Source organism: Megascapheus bottae, chromosome 25 (genome assembly GCF_031878675.1).
Source record: "Megascapheus bottae isolate mThoBot1 chromosome 25, mThoBot2.hap1, whole genome shotgun sequence".
NCBI lineage: Eukaryota > Metazoa > Chordata > Mammalia > Rodentia > Geomyidae > Megascapheus > Megascapheus bottae.
The window spans coordinates 24,695,438-24,715,377 of NC_143533.1; the positions used below are offsets into that span (position 1 = coordinate 24,695,438).

At 42.9% G+C, this 19,940-nt stretch overlaps 1 protein-coding gene across 2 annotated transcripts in view; it reads right to left on the reverse strand.

Annotated features, from left to right (window-relative positions):
• Cdin1 (CDAN1 interacting nuclease 1) overlaps positions 1-19,940 on the reverse strand; it is an 84,017-nt gene that overhangs the window by 35,866 nt on the left and 28,211 nt on the right. Inside the window, exons 2-4 of one of the 2 annotated variants that reach the window (XM_090318638.1) lie at positions 10,868-10,913; positions 9,935-9,999; positions 2,259-2,319 (exon numbers count right to left, since the gene is read on the reverse strand). In XM_090318638.1, the coding sequence (XP_090174764.1) occupies positions 2,259-2,319; positions 9,935-9,999; positions 10,868-10,913 (172 nt within the window). The remainder of the gene's footprint in view (positions 1-2,258; positions 2,320-9,934; positions 10,000-10,867; positions 10,914-19,940) is intronic. The other variant, XM_090318639.1, reaches the window with a different exon arrangement.

The window sequence follows — 19,940 nt, forward strand, 5'->3', positions numbered from 1 at the left end:
TAATTTTCATATTAATCATGTGTCCATCTTTCTCTGAAACAGGGCCCTCATGCTTCATGTCAGAATCTAGCATGTAAGTAAAATTCATAGTGCTTCAAATCTAACTTGAAAATATTTGTGTGGGGAGAACAGAATGACTGATATTATCACTAACGAAGTGAGATTTCCTCACCTGTGCATTTTTGGCCTTCAAACAGGAAAAGCAATATTAAGACATTTATAAAATCAATGAGAGTCACCTATAACCCCTACCCCCCAAATCAACCTAATAATCTGGCGCTTTTGGCTTAAGAGTTACTATACATTGTAACCTACCAATGTAATATATCTCTCATCCATTTTTAGTTTCCACTGATTAAATAGATATTGATTCATAAAGCATTACCATCACGCCCAAATGTCCCCCATGCAAGCACATGTCATTTAAGCACTGGCGTGCATATAAAAATGGTGGCTTGCGGGGCCGGGAGTTTGCCCTAGTAGTAGAGGGCTTGCTTAGCAAGCACGAAGACCTGGGTTCGATTCCTCGAACCCTGGAAGTGGTGCTGTGGCTCACGTGGTGGGCTTTGAGAAAACCCCAAGGTCAGTGCTCAGGCCCCGAGGTCAAGCCCAGGACTGGCAAAAACAAAACAAAACAAAACAAAAATGGTGGCTTGCTGTCAGGAGCCAGGGTCCGGCACCTGCCACTCCCAGACCCCCTACCACATCAGCGCACTCATGGGAGGGGCATTCTGTCTGTTCCACTCTGCATCCAGAGGAGGACCAAATTTTGGATGATATTTTTGGCCAAATATTGCTATATACTCATGGTAAGTAATAAATCTAGTGATGTGGGGCCAGAAGAAAGTGTAGGTGGGTTAACATTCTCCATGTACTAGCACAGGGAAGTGGATGTCAGCTAATTAAACCAAATTCAAAAGAACTATCCACTCACATTTCCAATGAGCAAGTATATACCACTATTATACAATACTTCCGGCATCAACAGCATCATCTGCCATCTAAGGTCACGTCTTCTAGAGGCTGTGTGCCATGCTCACAGCCCACTCTCCTTTCTCATAAAGGCTAATTGCTAAATTCCAAGGTAGGAGCTGAGAACCCTCAAGACACCAATGGTATCTACTAGTAACAAACAAATCTGCAGGTATTTAAAAACTAATCGCTCTAGAAATAAACAAGACAAAACTGAGTAAAATACCTGTTTGCCTAACTATGCTATCAGACTGGGTCGACACTGCCTAGACTATTAAACCCTCCTGGTAACTGATGGGCAATTGCTCATTTGCCGTCTGCAGCGGGGCAGAGCAGACAGAAGCTCTGGGAGCAGCCATCCTTCCTTGCTAATATAACATGTAGAACTTCTGCTATGGCAACACTTAATGCTACAGTACTGAGTCATCTTTAATGCAAACACACATTTTCTGCCTTGCTTCTAGGTACCCATTATAATGTAACACCAAAACAGTGTGCATTTCATAGCATTCCTCTGAGGTTTGCATACGCCGCTTCAAGTCAGGCAAAATATTGTATTGCTCTTATTACAGTGGATAAATATTTTAGTGTTTAGGAATTAAATATTTTATTTTTTGCTATGCTCTTCACAACTATTATGAACTTTCTACAGCTTCTTCATCCACGGGAAATCTTTAGGGTTTCCTTTTCTAAATGTAAGGCTGTTAGCTGTTTCCCCAAACAGAAGCAGATCAGAGTTAACAAGTAAGTTCAATAAATCACTTCATACTTGGTATTAATAAGAATACTATGTTTCTTCAAAGACAGAGACTTCTCCACAAGGTATGTATCCTTTACTATTATAAAGGCTTATAAACAACCACAAAAATCAAGTGGATTTACATTTGCAAGTATGCAATTCCTGTTGTATAAAAGCACAGATTTTCTGGGCATTTGTCTCTATCCAACATATGTTATTCCTCACACTAAATTCAGAAAGCACCTCCTAAGAAGAGCATGTCCTGAGCCGTGTGGTTGAAATTTTGTACAAAATAAGAAACTACAAAAAGTGTTTACACATTTGCCTCAAAAGAAGCAGACTAATTATGTCAACTGATTTATTAATACATGGAGTTCTTTGTCCAATTATTAAAAGTACAAAGAGACCAGGGAGCAATTTAAATGTCTAATGCACCTCAAAATTCTTTTTTTTTTTTTAAGGCTAATTATGTTTCTAAGCAAAACTACTCCAGATAGGCCCCTTAGGTCTTCTGCAGGTTTCAATAAAATCATAACAATAACATTACCTCATTGGCCAGCTCCAGGAGCACAGGGGCCGCTCCATTTTTCACCACTCCACTCAGGTACCTAGACAAGACAAAGCCAGGTGGTCATGTAGTTGCAAGAAAAGGCCAGCACAGACTTGTTAGCGTCCCCTTGTGTGCACGTGTTTCTCCTGGGTAAATGCTATACTCAACTCCTGTTCAAGTATGCTACTGTCACAGCAGAGCACTGGAGGGAAAGGAACAGGGTCACAAAAACTCCCAAGGCCAGCCAGCTCCAGGTTTCCAACCTTTTCACACGGAAGGTGGACAGAAGTGACGAGAGGAAGAACTGCCCAGATCACCAGCTTTGTGCACACCCAGGGAAACAAGTTGATTCCCACAGCTTGAAGAAAATCATCTACACGCCCACCTCACCTTTCTTCACCTGCTTCAGAGTGCTGCTAACAGCTTAGTCATAAAAGAATAAACACACTTATCACCAGCATACCTGTGACAGACAAGACAAGTCCTCACTGCACTAGCCCTGGATTTCTGAACCAACTTCCAGATTTCACCATCACCTAATCCATCTCAAAAACAACAAGCCACCAAACCCGTCTCCTGATCTATCCCAGAGAAGAAGACGGGCAAGTTATTTAAAACCCAAACCTTCCTTGAAATCCTATGAGGGCCCACCTCCGATCTAGGATTAACTGAGGGCACCTAACAGTTCTTCTAAGCTCCTTCCACTCTGCTCTGGTCACGAATCTTATCCTTCCCTCAGACCCAGGTTCGATTCCTTGGTACCATGTACTGGTAGAGCTCTAGCCTTGAGAAGGCCCAAGGGCAGTGCTCAGGCCAGGAGGTTAAGCCCCAGGTCTAGGCTCGTGTGCATGCCACACACACACCCACCCACACACCCACCCACACACACACCCACACCCACACCCACACACACACACACACACACACACACACAACCCCCAACAACAACAAAACACACAGTGTCTTCTCTCTGCTTACTAGAAACAAAGCCCTTTTCTAGGAAGGATCCATTCAAGACATTCTTTGGCTGCCTGAACACTGGACATTTCTGTGTTCTTCTATTAAAAACACATACCCACTGAAAGGTTTAGTTTATAAATTAGGCACAGTAAGAAATGAAGAGTAATGAAAAAGACTGATTATTATAATATACTATAATAAAAATTATATAAATGTGATTTACCTCCATGCATTATGTGGATACTGTTCCTCTCCCTTTTATTTTTTATTTATCTTTTTGTGGGTCAAGGGGCTTGAACTGACCTGGGTATTTGTCCCTGAGCTCTTCAGCTTAAGGTTACTACCCTACCCCAGGGACTGGGAGTTGTTTCTGAACTCTTCAACTCAAGGCTACCTACCTGCCCCCATCCCTGGGCGTGGGCGGGTGTTGTCCCCAAGCTCTCCAGCTCAAGGCTAGACCTCTACCCTTGAGCCAAGCCCCACTTCCCACTTTCTAGGGGTTAACTAGAGATCAAAGTCTCAGGTCTTTTTGTGCCAGGGCTGGCTTTTGAACCTTGATCCTCAGATCTCAGCCTCCAGAGTAGCTAGGATTACAGGCATGAGCCACCCACTGGCTTCCACTCCCTTTTTTTGGTAGGAAATGTGAGAGGCTGTACAAAGCCTAGGTGAAAAAGATGGGTGCTATCACACAGCTAAAGCCCTCGGCCCACTTACTGACCACAGTTTTGAGGATGAACATGGAGCCAAGAGGATAACAACTGACCACAGAACCAAACCATGGAGAAGAGAACACATCTATCCTTGTGCATCACAAACTCAACCCCCTAGTGATACTGAACGCCTCGTGAGGGTTGAGGAAGTGTGTTTTATTCAATGATGCTCAGCTGTAGTAGAGTGGTTCCATATATAGACATACTATTTCTTTAAGGAATAATTAGTAAAAGCATCTTAAAAGCCATGCTGGACACGCAAACAGAGCCAACCATGAACAGTGCTTTCTCAACTTATCTCATTTCTGTGAATAAGTTAAAGCTTTCTGTCTGACAGTAAGGTTTGGAGGTAAGGTCTTCTGTGTAATGCCACGAACAGAGACTATTTTAAGTAATTTCATAAGTATATTTACGAAGATGTACAACTGTTCTCTAAGCAAGAGGGACTAAAAATAAGTTGTCTAAAGTAGGACCATAGTACTTCAAAGTAATTTTGACTCACCAGTTTCTACATACTGGGATGCCTCTTAACTATACCATTTACAACCCTGGCGAGCAAGGCCTTTAGACGCAAGAGAAAACATGCAACAGGGCAAAGGCCATTGAGAGGATAGTTACTGGGAGGCAGGCAGGCTGAGAACCTCTGCTTACACATATGTCCGCTGTGGGCCGCTTAGGTCCCACCTGGCCACTGCGTGCTCCTCTAAGTGCCAGGAGCGAGGACTTCCCAGAGTCTGGGTCTAGGTCAGAGAATTCAATCCTAGGTCAATATTAGGGTATCTTCAGAATTCTAGTTACCATTCCTATATCCTGCAAATTGTTCTGAGAGCTGTGGCTTGGGCCTTTTCCCAGACCTCGGGGTGGGGGGAACCAAAAACACTAAAAATTCTCAGTCTCACTATCACAGAGACATTACTGTCCAGAGACAGCAACAAAAAGAGGAATAAACACATACTATAGTAACTCAGACAAAATGTCCAGGAAGTGAACCCTGATTGAAGTTCTGCAAGCAGTTTGCAAAGGGGCCTGTACACCGGGGTGAAACCTGCTCCCAAAAGGTGCCCGTGAAGAGCTAGCAGCCAGACTACTTCTTGCACCTCGGAGCTGTTGTCCTGAGTCAAAATTACAAGGTTTAGGGTACTGGTTATATTAATCACTATCCTGGCAGCGTACAATGTAAATATTTATCAAGTTTGAGGAAACAGGAGATGGTCAAACTGCAACAATGAAGTCTACATCTAAATAGCTTATATGATGTTTGAAGCATAACCACACTTGATACAGTAGAAATTCCTTGTGGAATTGGTTATATAAGGAAACCAAATCTTAGGACACTGAAGAATCCCACCTAGATCTCCCTGGAAATAGCATAAAGCTCAAAAACAGACCCCTGCCACAACCTCGAGCCATCCTAGAGCTGAAGAGTTTAGATCAGCTTTTGAATGTGTTTACTCAATTCATTTCCCAATTATATGTTGCACCTGTTCAGAAATGTTGGCGATGGGGAGTGATTAAATTTAATCTGAAGTTATTTCTATGCCTTCTGGAAAATCAGTGAACTATTAGCTGAATTTGAAGTTTTAGATATGCCACTAAAAGGGATTACTAATTACAAAAAGAAAATCAGGAGAGACATCATCAGGAATCCCTGGTGCGGTCTTCCTCCTGCATCACCACAGGCTCCTGGGTGACGGCACAGCATCCGACTGTGAACGGGTCCAGGCTCTCCTCAGGAGCAGGACTACACAGATATCCAAGAAGTCTCCAGCACTGCTGCCTTCTCAACTGATGTGCCTGCCCTGTTCCCTTCTGCCTGTGCTCGGACGGCTCACGATGCTCTCCCCTTCCCAACGGCCTGGAGGAGACGACTGCTCCATGCTGCATGTATTTCCTGCTGCTCCAGACACTGTGAACAGAAGCTACAGAGTCCCAGAGAACTCGGCGGGAACACAACTCTGTCAGCACTTCCTCTCAGCTGCAAGATGCAGGTCAGAACAGTTCAAGACAGGCACCCTGTCTGACTCCCATTTGCACCGTCAGGGTTTAGTCCATGGCTGGCTAGCTCTGTCGCTTTCAGGACTGTCAGGGAAGACGTTCTACCAGACCATGGCAGCCGGGAAGCGGAGAGCGAGGCAGACAGGAAGGGGATCCTGGAGATACACCCTTCAAAGTCAGCCCAAGGGACCAACCGGGCTGGGGCGGCAACACTCACGCCAGGCCTTCCCTACCGACCCAACCTCCTCTGCCAGCACCATGCAGACATACCCAGACCGAGTCCTCTCCCAAGCGATTCTCAAGCTAATCAAGTTCTGTCATCAAAGTGGTACAAATTTTCAGAAACCATTTCTGTCGTGCACCAGCAATACCATAGTTAAGCTAACCTTGTTTCAAGGTGAGCATCTCCATATACTCTCATTGATCTGATTTTCTAAAGGTTATTTGCTAAGGTTGGCCCCTCCGCCATTTTGCGGGGGACGGGGGGGGGGGGGAGGAAGGAGATGAGAGTTAACATGTCTAAACTCTGATATGGATGAGGACTTGAAAATCTGGCCAACTATGTGCATACACATCCATATGCGCCCATCTCGACTACCTAGGTGAATTTTAGCAAGTGTGGTTGGTTCCTGTTTAGAAATAAAACAGCACAGCGTGAACAACAGGGCTGTTGTCACATGTGAGCTGTCTAGACCCGGCAAGTAGACGTGAGGGAACTTCCTCAGTGGTTTAAAAGCCAAAGACAACCTTGGCTACTCAGAACCATGGAGCCACCACATTAAATACAGTCAGACGTTGACATAATCACATTGTGAGCAAGAATACCTCAAGAAATTCCTTCATATTACGAGTGGGAATGTAACCAGTACATTCACACTGTACACAAAGGAACAAGTAGAAAATGTAAGCTCATGCATCAAGATGTTGTAGCACAGCATTATTTACATTTCAGAAAGTTGCAAAGGTTTATGCTGAGCTGAAAAAAAATCAGTAAATATTGACACTTCCCATGATAAATTAAAGCAAGTAATAACAGAATAAGCTTTTTAAAAGTAAAATATAAGCTGGGTGTGGTGGCTCACGTCTGTAATCCTAGCTACTCAGGAAGCTGAGATCTGAGGATTGCAGTTCAAAGCCAGCCTGGGCACTAAAGTCCGTGAGACTCTTATCTCCAATTAACCACTAGAAAATCGGAAGTGGCGCTGTGGCTCAAGGGGTAAGGCAGTAGCCTGGAGCCGAAGAGCTCAGAGATGGGCCCAGAATTTAAGTCCCACAACTGACCAAAACAAAATAAAACAAACAAAAGCAAAATATAGTTGAGTATAGTTGAGTATCTGTCCGGCAAGCCTTAGTAATACCATGAATTCAAAACCCAGCAACATCAAAATCCTATACATTTTTTTTCAGGGATACAATTCAGGATTCAGAACTACACTTACAGAATGACCTCATACTTATACATATATATCCAAATATATCTGCATATAATACACACTTATATTTGTGTTATATATATTTATAGAGAGAAATATATTTTATATATTATATTAAATATAAATTACATAGAAATACATATTAAATATATTATAGATTAGATATTCTTAAAATATATCATAAAATCTATATATTTATAATAATATATTAAACATGTATTATATATAAATGTACTGTTGAATGATGAGGTTAAAATTTTAACCAGTAGTTATCTCTGAGCACCACAATGATGGGCAATCACTCATTCTTTTTATTTATTTTTTAATATATTTTTACTGCAATTAATAAAAGGGTTACATGATATTTGCCAGATAGAAGGTGCATTAATTCACATACATTGATACCCTTTCACATGTCTTGGTACCCATCACCCTCCCCCACTCCCCCTCACTCATTCTTTTTAAGCCATCATAACAGTGCTTAATTTTCACAACAGGGGATATTTTATAAAAGAAAAAAAAATTGTTATGAACACTTTCGAGTAGTTTAAATAGGTTTTGATAAAACACCATTTGCCTTTATTCTAATCGGCTGGAAAACAAACACCTTTTGAGGCCAATGTTTCTTAGCAAAACCCAGGACCCTGTATCTGCCTGCCCGTCTAGAAGAACAAGCTCCCGGTGAGCTGCCGAGAAGGGAACAAGGCGCCTCGCCACGCAGTCCCAGCAGAAAGAACAGAGGAGGCTGCTGGGACATACAGCGCCTGTCCACCCTGCTTTCCTGAGTCTGTCCATCGAGCCTAATTTCATGGCTATGTTTCAAAGGCCAACTCTTCAGAAGAGACTCTCTTATTTAAATAAAAGTAAAGAAATGCAAACATATTTCTACACTCTCATTACTGTCTACTTACATATTCATGACTAACTATATTTAAATTTTTTATTTCTGGCCTAAACTACCCAGAAAAAAAAAAGTTAAGTAATGCAGGAGTAATTACATATATTTTTTTAATGGAATAAAGACTTTTTAGCAGGACTTAACTTCTTAGAAATCATCATTTTTTTAAAAAGCCTATTTTATCGGGAGGCAAAGGGGTGAAGTTTTCCCTAATCCCCACTGGTGGATTAACACATCCCTAAGAGGACAGTTTCCTCTAACATGCTCCATTTTCCTCTCCTGTGTGCCAAAAGTGTGGACACAGACCCATGGGTTTACAGGAGAGCTAAAGACTGCAACTTTGAAAAATAAGGTTATTTTTCTTGGCATGTGAAAAAAATTTTTTTTCAAACCTATTCTAGAGAATCCGGATGCCAAGCAGCTGTAGGCTGCACAGTACCTGAAGAACTACTCTTAATTTCTAAATGTAGGGTCCAAGGGATGATTTAAATTCCAGACTTAACTTTGGCACAATGGCTGTGACTTTTTATGCACCCTGACAAAGACTGGTTACTGTGGGTTAGGAAGATGGTTCAGTAGATTCAACTACATAAAACAAAGGATATCTTTCACTACATGGCAGACTGAACTGTCTCTAATCTAACCTCACTAAGTTTTCTGTTCACTATCTACCATCTCCGTTCTTTGAAAAACAACTTTCGGAAGCAAAACACCAGTATTGTATCCATGTATTTATTTCATCTAGAAAAATTTCATGCCTAAATCATTCATTTAAAACCAGAAGAGTCTCTCTCACCACAGAAGTATTGATCTGTCAATCTCAGATAATTTTGTATTCCTACAGTATTACCTCAGTATTATCTGTTTTCCTTCACAATAATCCCTTGAACTAGTTAAGAAACCAATCCACTATTCCTCATGCAAACCATTACCACTCAATTATAAATTATTCAGTCATATTAAAATTTTAGAATTAAAAAAGAGCTACTTTAAAGATAGTTTCATAACATGAGGTTAGAAAGTCTTTGTACTAACTGATAGCAGAATTAAAATATCCTGACACTATACTGCTGATTTAGTACTCCAAATTGTATTTTTAAAACATAACCCCCTCCTTTTTTATTTTATTGTCTGGGTAATGTACAGAGGGGTTACAGTTATATTCGTCAGGAAGTGAACACCCTCCTTTTAAATGTGACAGTTATATAAAACAATAGACCTCATAAGTTCTTATTCGGTATGTCTTTTTTTTGAAGTTCTAAAATGGCTAAGCCAATATCCATGCTGCAAAATACTATATCAAAATTCAACCTTGCTGACCCAAAGAAGACTATCGGTGAAAACTGGTTTGAAAAGTTTCATATATACACAGACACAGGATACATAAACATACCCATCTAGACCAGACACGCACTTAGGGAAAGTTTCAACTGACATCCAACAACAGTGCTGTTAGTGTATCTCATATATAGCATAGCATCACCACATTCTCTAATCTACAAAGAAAAGCACTTGAAATCCCATTTGAAGAAAATATACTGTGACTGTTTTTGTTATCAAATGAAAACAAAAGCCTTGGGCCATCCTGTAGATACTTAATGATCTAATTTATTCGTAACTATTATCACAAGTAGTGAGTCACGGACACCCTTGGGGGGAGGGGCAGGCTGGTCATACCTCTGGTAATAACTTTCAATCACTTCCGAAGTATGATGCTTGGCATGTGTTCTTTTAATATGTTTCTGAAAGAAAACAACAACAACAATCTCTATGTTGTGTCACGGGATCAGACTGGAAAAACAACAGTGACATATTTCTTCCTCCACTGACCAGTAGCCTGCAGATCTGGCTGGCAGGAGAACGTTCCTTCCTCTCCTCCGCAGACCTCTGCATTGGAATCCCCCTGGCTTGGCGGCCATGTCTTCCGACTGCGCCACGGTACAGTATGTACGTCAAAGCCAACAGGGTCATAGTAATTGAATCTAAATAAGTTTGCTTAGGGCTGCAGAGGGCAAAGAAAACTTGTTCCTTCTTTCAACCTTTGTATTAATTTCCCCTCGATTCAATTCCATCTAAGTCCTCTGCACTCTAGTTTTACAATCCAATTGCCATTTTTAACCAGGAAGAACATTGCTTAAAAACAACTTATTTGAAAACTACAAAAAGTAATTCCATAGAGACTTGCCACTTGACTGACACCTGTCATCTCATGATAAATGACTCCATTTTCTGCCTCTCTTGCCTTCTGCCACTCCAGCAATGGTCATTTATCATCATCTCTGTCAGCAATGGAAAGCAGCACTGACAGTGCAAGTCAGCAAACATTTAGCACATGGAACCACGCAACACAGGGAAATTATTATTGTCAGAATAATAATGGTTTAGCATAATTTATTACAGGTCCAGCAAATAAGCAAAGGCTAGACGTTATTAGACAGATGGATGGGTAGGCCTGGCAGGCCTCCACAGAGACGCGGGCGTGCTGGATGTGGAAAGGAGAACATCCTCCAACCCAATCAGAGAGCTGGCAGTTCAATTACAAAGAAATAAAGGGACATTCATCATTCAATTAGGCACCTGTCAAGGCTCACAAAGGAGAAAACTTCTAACCTGGTACTCCTGGGAGAAGATGCTCAGCAGAGTGGCCTGCGATTGACTGGAACAAATAAAAGAAGGACAAAGTTAATTACTGGAGTGCACAGCAAAGAAACAAAAGAGAAAAGAGCTTCAAAGGTAGGCCTGCTGCCCTGTAATCTAACAGAACACGAAAACAAGGGTGGAAAAGTTGTTCCAGATGAACACCTCAGACAAAGGCTTCCTGGTGCTAGTCCAGGAGACAGAACGAGAGGAAAGGGAAATAGCAACGCTCACAAGGCAAGTAGACTGTTATTTGGCTTGTTTAAAACTCGGTGCTGGTTGTAAATCCTGTCCACGGTTTGCAGCGGTGTTAAAGGGGGTCACGGGGAAACTAGGTTCATTCCCATAAAGACTAACACTCAACCCCAAACTCCAGAGTCCACCCCGCTCCTTCCCTGACCACTTCTGAAATGTCTTCTGCCACTAGCCGGGAATCCTTTTCTGTACCTAGCCTAGGCTTTTCTTTTTGGAGTGGGGAAGCTTTGGTGTTGGTCGATGTCCATGGAGACAGAGACTGTAACAATGGAAGCTTGCCTAGCAGGAAGTAGAGGGCTTGGAGTGCATCCTTCTCAGAGTGGGGAGGCCTTACCCAGCTAAGGCTCCACACGTGCAAACACTTGGCAGTCCTCCGTGGGGATGTGTAGCATTTAAACAGGAATGGTGGTTTTCCTTCTGCAAACCCAAGGGGCAATCCCCTGCTACTCTTTGACCACACTGTGGCGTACAGCTCAGCACCTTAACATATCTTAAACATGATCACTAAAGAGACACTTTCTTATTACATGCCATCTAAAGAAGCTGTGCTTCAAATCACTTGGCTTTTAGAATATGGTAAAGATATGTGGATAATGTTATATTTTATGTTTATGAATCTCTCATGGAGTGTGGAGTGTGTGAAATGGAAGACTGACACACACCATGTTTTGCTCACTCACTGTCATAGTGTGTCATGTGTACACCACCATAGATTTGGATTCTCACCCAGCCACCCATTCCAGAGTACAGGAATGGATTGGGCAGGCAGGTCACGAGGGGGGTATATAGAGTTTGCCAAGAAAAAAAACACATCATTAAAAAACTATTCAGGAGCTGGGAGAGTTGCCTAGTGGTAGAGTGTTCGCCTAGCATGCAAAAAGCCCTGGGTTCGATTCCCTGGTACCACATACTCAGAAAAAGCCAGAAGTGGCGCTATGGCTCAAGTGGTAGAGCTCTAGCCTTGAGAAAGTCCAAGGACAGTGCTCAGGCCCTGAGCCCAGCCCAAGACTGGCAAAAAAAAAAAAAAAAAAAAAGTTCAAGGACAATGCCCAGGCTCTGAGTTCAAGCCCCAGGACTGGCAAAAAAAAAAAATAATAACATCTATTTAGTGATTCAAAAGTAGTGATAATGTAATTACACATTTATTACTTTTTTTTCAATTTCCCTTAAAAAGGGTAAAAAGCTCTGGCATGGAAACACACATACACATACATACACACACACACACACACACACACACACACGCACACAAAATTATATATAAAATCTTCCAATTATGCCTGGCTTCCCAGGGTTTATCATGCGAATCACAAACTCTGGTCAAGGTGCTAATGAGTTTCTGAGAGGGGGAAAATGGCAAAAATAAAAGCCAAATCCCCATGTTTGATTCATTAATAAAGAACACCACTCTCATAATACTGAAAATATTTTATCAATCACTTGATAACCACAACATAATGCCAATATGTAAGGTTTAAAATATGTTGAAAATGCATTTGGAATGACAGAGGAGAAAAGTCAACTGTACATATAATGAAATGTAATTGCAGATGCCAGAATGGGAAGACAAGAGAGACAGCTAGAGAGAAAAGAATAAATATCCCAAAGTGAGAAGTTGGTCCAAAGTTGAGATTCTCTATAAACTGAGAGTGACAAAATGCCTTTAGCTAGAAACATGTGGCTAAAGCCACGCCTACAACCTGCAAAGCAATCCTGAACCTCAGTGCCCAGATGTACTGGGAAAACAGCGCATGCAGAGAAAACTCCAGTAATGCATAAGAAAATCCACAGGAATGGAAAGTCGTCCCCGTGTGCAGGGGTGTGGTGAGGTGAGGGGGGGTGAGAGAGGGGTGTGCTCATACCTGCACTGCTAACGATAGGAGATTTCTTCCCAGAGTAATGAAAATGTTCTGAACTCATAAAGTGGTGGGGATGCACAACTTCATAAATAAACTCAAAACTATGGAACGTCACCCTCTTTTAAAATGGTGAGGGGTTTGATGACATACGAACATGAATAAAGCTGAGAAAAAATTAATCACAGATCAAAATTGAGAATTCTTTTCCCAGTGACAGTTGCATTGTTCCTCCACTGCACGTGCGAGATGTTAAAGGTACCCCCACAATGTCGGAAGCGGGTTACACCAGGCACCCCCGGTTTAACTTATGGTCTATTTCCAGGGAAGGGGCTCAGGTGCGTGGACTGGGTTTTGTGATGAGACGTGTTTCACTCCACGCTGCCCAGTTTTTACTCTCCCCTCCCACCCCGGTTTTGTAGTGGTCTCTGGCTTTGCTTGTATGCAAATGCCATGGGTGGATCTCTCCTCTCAGACGTCCTCAGTGTGAGAAACCCTGCAGGACGCCTGGAGAGGGGTTCAGGGCATATTGAGCTTGCCTAGCCCGCTCTGCCTGCCCCTCAAACTCAAAGTCCAGCTGGAGTCAATGGACCAACTCTTACCACGCCTAAAGGAGCACTCGAGGCTATGTCTTAATGCTGTGACCAAGTGGTACCCATTGTCCCTACATAGACATAAAATGTCTAATAAACAGAATCATTTTCCAGCCTTTCATAAAGAAGTTTAGTATACTGTTGAAGACCATCTAAACATTTCTTATTCTTTTTCTGTAGAGAGGTATGTAGTTTTCCACTCCAATCTAATTTGTTAATAAAGGCTTCGAAAAAAAAAACTAGTAAAAAATGATTCTCCAGTTTTACTTCATAATGGCTATAAAAATAATCGATACAATTACTACCGTCTTTTCTATTCTTTCCCCTCAAAAAGTTTCCCATTATAAACACAAGGGTATTAATAATCTCCTACTCCTTCTGCATTTTAGACTATTCTTAACCCAACCCCCAATTACCACATTGATGCTCTTCATTTTGAGAATTTAACAGGGAAACACAGTAATTAGCATAAAAGTACCTTTCAAAATGCACAGTGCCTTTAAATAGCCTCGGCAGTGCTCTTTTGAGGTAAAGCAAACTATTGGAATTCTCAATAAATGTCATGTTTTCCCAAATACATTAGTTTGAAAAAAACTGTAGATGTTCTTTAAAAACATCATCATCATGATATAGTCTATAATTATTCCACAACCACCCATTTTAATAATAAATGCTGGCAATGTTAAAGCAACAAATGGAATGCCTTAAGATGCATTAAGCTCTTCTCTTGTGAAACTCAAAATTTTAAATCTTACCACAAGCCTTTTATTCTTGATTCACAATCAAACCTTTTGGCAGCTATTCTCAGCACTTAATGTCATTCATGCCAATAAAACCAGTCTTAGCTGGTTCTAAATGCCTTCCCTCCTTCTCCATGGATCTGAAGAAAAACCAAAAGGGTGAGCAGAAATGGAGTTCATTTGCTGAGACAGCTCAGGATACAACCAGGCTCTGCTGCACAGTAACTTTCACTACGTAACTTATACTAACGACAGCATTCCCCGCATTAACTTTTTCTGTGGCGCTCTAATAACGTAACGAGCAGGCATCCAACAAATACCTCCAAATACATCCCGAAGAATGATGTCTACGTTTCAGGTGCCCAGCAAGCTCAGGGAGCTGTCCAGAAGCCAAGGACTCTGCTGCAGTAGGCTTCTGTAATGGGGCTTGAACTCTGGCCTGGGCGCTGTCCCTGAGCTCTTCAGCTCAAGGCTACCACCCGAATGGAGATCCTCAGATCTCAGCCTCCTGAGTAGCTGGGATGACAGGCGTGAGCCACTGCGCCCGGCATCTCATTGCAATTCTTGACGAGAAAACATGGCCCCTGTACTCAGGGCGCTCTCACCATCAGTGCTCCCCAGGTTCAGGAGCTGGGTGAGCTCAGTGGCAGAGCTAGCCTAGCACATCTAAGGACCTGGGTTCATCTCATCACCACAGAAACAGGATCATTCACCATTCACCATTCGCTCTTGCTCTACCCAACTTAACAGGTCTTCGTTCACTATCCAACACTCAGCATGCGCCTACTAGGTGTAAGTTTTAGCTACCACTTGAACTAAAACAAATTCTACGATAGTTTTAAGTCGGTGCACGTTCAATGTCTGAGAGAGAAGATACAATCCTGAAAACATGAAGACACAGGGGTATGGTGAATTCCTCCTGTTTCTGTGGTTGTTTTGTTGTCGTTTGGTGGTACTGGAGTTCAGGGTCTTATATGAAGGTCTGCCACCATTACACTCATACCGTAGCCATTTGCTTTGGTTGTATTTTGAATAGTCTTGCCCACTGCCCAGGCTATCTGAGACTGTGAGCCTACTTATGCTTTCACCATAGCGTTGATGACAAACATGCGTCCGTGCGTCATCACCGCAGCCTTTTCTTGGCTGAGATGGGGCCGGAGCCATCCCGCTCCTTAGCGCCCCCAGTGGCTGGGATTACCACTTCTGCCTCCCTCACGACTGAGTGTTCGTTTCCATGTTATTTATAAAAATATATGTGACTGAGTTTCGTGCACGGTCACAAACTAACAGAACTCAATCAAAAGACACATAATTCACTTCCCACCCTTCAGAAATGCAGCTTGTCCAGCACTGGGTTGAATCTCAGTATTCAGAAAAGCGTGGGTTCCACTGAAGAAGCTTAAAACTTCTTCTGACATCAAAACCATGTCATGATAGGCTGTCCCAAGATCAGGAGTCCAAAGGCCACTGGCCCTACAAGAGCTGAGGAAATTCACCCCAGGATGCATCCAGGGAGGGGCACTCAGGTGATGGGCCATGTCGGGCTCTGCCTGGCTTCCGGGACGTGACAGGACTTTGCCAGGGGTCTCTCATGGCTTCCAGACCAGCCCCAGCCTTGCAATACAGGCAATCCAGCGGCCCACGTGAAGTCCCTTTTGCCACGACAGAGGCTCCTGGTCTAGCTCCAGCTGTGGGGGAGGCCTATTGTTACAGGGGTGTCAGCTGTTAGCAAAAGCCTGACTCCAGCCAGGCTGGCCACTGGGGCTCCTTCCCAAGACTGGCTGGGCCGGCCCCAGCCTGCTCTGCCTTCCTTCCTGTGGTGCTACACCAGCTGAAGAGTGGAATCCTGACACCCCTCAAGCCAGCACCCTCCACTGAGGCAAACTGGGTCCCAGTCAGCTTCACCCAGCACATGACAAAAATGTTCCCAATCAACTGGACTCATCAGGGAACAAAGACTGAAATCTACTTTGAAGCCTATGTACAATTAAGAAAAATTGGTGACTGCAATGAAACAAACACTGTACTCTCAGAAGTTTCTCTCTTCAAGTTCCCCACACATAAAATTCTAACCACTTACGGGTAGTCATCATTTCAATGAATTGTGTCTAATGCAAAAGGAGAAGAAAGATGCATTCACCGTGTGACTAATTTATGGTCTCACTAAATCCAGTAGAATGAAGGATTCCATTTAGTCTGCCATGAATTCTTAGACCAAAGCAATTCTATTAAAAGCCTTTGAAAAAGAGAGAGAGAGAGAGAGAGACCCTGAACTTGTTGGGTCAGTTAACAAAAGCATTTCCCAAGGATTGTAATTATATCAGATACCACCCTTCCCACCATTTCAATGCACTAGCCATGTAAAGAAAGTTAAAAATTAATACCTTAAAGAGCTTTTTCAGGAAAAAAAATTGATACAATCCTTTACAGTTCACATATATTATATATATACATATATTTATATATATATACACACACACACACATACAGTACACATTACACACACACATATACATATAGTACACATACATTACATATACTGGGTAGCAATTGCTGATGTAATAATATCAAGGATGACGTTAGTATGTATGTTCAATTTAGGAAAAAAACTACCCCCCTCACGCAGAGCTCCTCAAGGTCAGGGCATTTCAAGCCACGCCAAGACTGCGCTTCACCAGCTCCTCCCGGCTCCCCCTTCTGCCATGTCTATGGGCACCCTGTCCCAGTGGAGACAGCATCTGCAGCCGCCACCCCAGGAAGCCAAGAACGGCGTGGGCCCCGTGGCTGCAGGCCAGGTGCGTGCATCCGCTCCCACACACCGGCTCAGTCAGAGCCCCAGAACCCAGTTGCACCACAGGCATGCCCTCAGAACTGTCTTCAGAGTAAAACAGGCAGAGCACCTGAGGATTCCAACAGGACCCCACTGAACCAGAGGGCACCAGTACGCTCCAGTCAGGAAACGGGCGGGACAAGAAGAAAACGTAAGTGAAAAGGCCTATATCCAAGGGGCGGGCAGAGAAGCTAAATCTGAAGCATTCTAAAATTTGAGGAAGGCTCCTGGTGCATGTGGCAGCTTTACAAGCCTTCCGTGGAGCTGCGCTGGTCCAGGAGTGCGTGAGAGAACCCTTCAGACCTTGGGATTTGGGGAGCCCATACATGCGTGGGAGTCTGGATTTTAATTTAAAGTATTTCATCTGACTGTCCACTATCGCCTTGGTTCTTTAGAGGAAGAGGTGTTTTCCTATCTTTAATTTACAGCACTGATACTGAAGAGTAACTATCTTTTTGAGGTATGGTCACTCATTCCAAAAGGAAAGACAGTACACCTGGGTGACCCTGACCAACCTGTGATGTTCCCCCCCCCCTCTCTCCCTCTCTCTCTTTCTTTCTTGTCTCTTCATTTCATTCTGTATAACCCCATTAATTCCATTCGGGGCATTAAATAATTACCTACTTAAAAGCCACTCATATCCAGTAGTTACTTCATTTATTCCGTGATTCAGGAAATATGTCTCAAATGCTTGTTTCTGGCACAATCCATGGGCCAGAGAGCAGACACACAGTGTTTGCAGGAATTGTGTGTTTAGAGACATTACAGGACAGGGCTAGCTTGGTAGTAGGGCATTCATGCAACATACACAGGCTCTGGTATTATTTTTTCCAGTAATACAAAAATGCTAAGTGTAACATTCAATCACTAATAATCTGGAATGGACTGAAGAATCCCCAACTGCGGATGGCAGCACAAGAAGGGCTAGTGCCCATACCTGCTACATGAATTACCAAGAAGTGACCACACACACACACTCACACTCACACACCCACACACCAAGAGTTATACTAAGTTCCTTCAAATGTCTTGTTACAAGGGATCTTGCCACAGAATGGTTTGCAGATAGGGTGGGGGGGGGGGGTGGCAATTCTGCAAGAGTGAGTCAGAGACGTCCTCACTCCTGTAACCTTGATCCTGAATTTGGTCTAAGACTTCTGTATATTTGTAGTGGAGAGTGAGAAGCAAGAACAGATGAGGCTGAAGCACCTGAAAATGGAAACATTTAAAATTCATAGTAGCACAAAGCCATTACTTTCCCCACTGGGCCTCTTGAACTTTAATAATGTCTGACCTGGATGGCCAGTAAGTTCTAAAAGCAGACAGAGGAAAATTGCCAATATTAGATACTGCTGGAATGATTCTTCATTTAGAGAGATGTTACAAGTTCTCTTAAAAACAGGTCACCAATTCTGTGGACACTTAATTTTCCTAAAGGGTGACCATGGAACAAGGAGGACACCTCTGTCTAATGTAAGTGCAAAATCTAGGCGAACTCTAGTCTTCATATATTCTTTTTATCCCCACACACAAAGTAAAAACACAGAACACTGTTACATATGCATCCAATCACAGGCAATGTGGCTAAAGATATACAAGAAAGCTGCTCAAGCTGGGCTACTCAGGAGGCTGAGATCTGAGGATCAAGGTTCAAACCAGCCCAGACAAAAAAGGACCTGAGACTCTTATCTCCAAATAACCTCTAGAAAACGGGAAGTGGGGCTTGGCTCCAGGGTAGAGTGGTAGCCTAGAGCTGAAGAACTCAGGGACAGCGTCCAGCCAAGCACCATGACCCACAAAAAAAAAAAAGAAAGAAAAAGAAACTGCTCAGATGACCCACACAAAAGCCAGTATGTGTTTAACCTAAGGGAGACTGAGCAAGCTGTTGTACTGTTTGTATCACACAACCAAAAGGAATTGGGATACGCTTACTCTTTTTACCTCTTTACTGACATTGTGTTTAGATGACATGACAAAGATATAAGTCTGTGTATAATCTTAAAAGACAAAGCACTTAAAAGGTGAGCTTATATGCAGGAGTCAGAAGTTGCTTGTCAAAAGCAAGTTCTGTTAGAACAGTAAGCTGGACAGAAACCATTTCACTTCAGGGCTGGGGTATACCACAAGTGGTAGAGCGGCCTCTCACGCACAAAGACCCAGGTTCAATGCCTTGGTACACAGAAAAGGCCAGAAGTGGTGCTGTGGCTCAAGTGGTAGAGCTCTAGCCTTGAGAAAGCCCAAGGACAGTGCTCAAGGCCTTGACTTCAAGCCCAGGACTGAGGAAATGAAACTGTCAGTTCCTGGAAATTTGAGACCGTACAACACAGTCTACTGAAAAGTACCTAGGAAACACAAAAACTTATATTCTGACATTCAGAGGACCAACGTGGAAATAATCCAACATCTATGAACTGGCCAGGCAGAGAAAAGTGTGGTATGTGAATACAATGGATTATGCAATAAAAGAAATACAATGCATGAATGACCCTCAAAAAGTGCCATACAACACCATGCACTCCCTGGTGGCTCAGGCCCGGCATCCTAACGACTCAGAGGATGCGACCTGAGGAATGCTGCTTGAAGCCAGCTGAGGCAGGGAAGTCCATAAGACTTGTCTCTCCAATTAACCACCAAAAAGCTGGAAGTGTGGAGCTGTGACTCAAGTGGTAGAGCGCCACCTTGAGCACAAATACTCAGGGACAGAGCCTAGGCGCTGAGTTTAAGCCCCAGGCACCAAAAAAAAAAAAAAAAAAAAAAGCATACACAAAACCA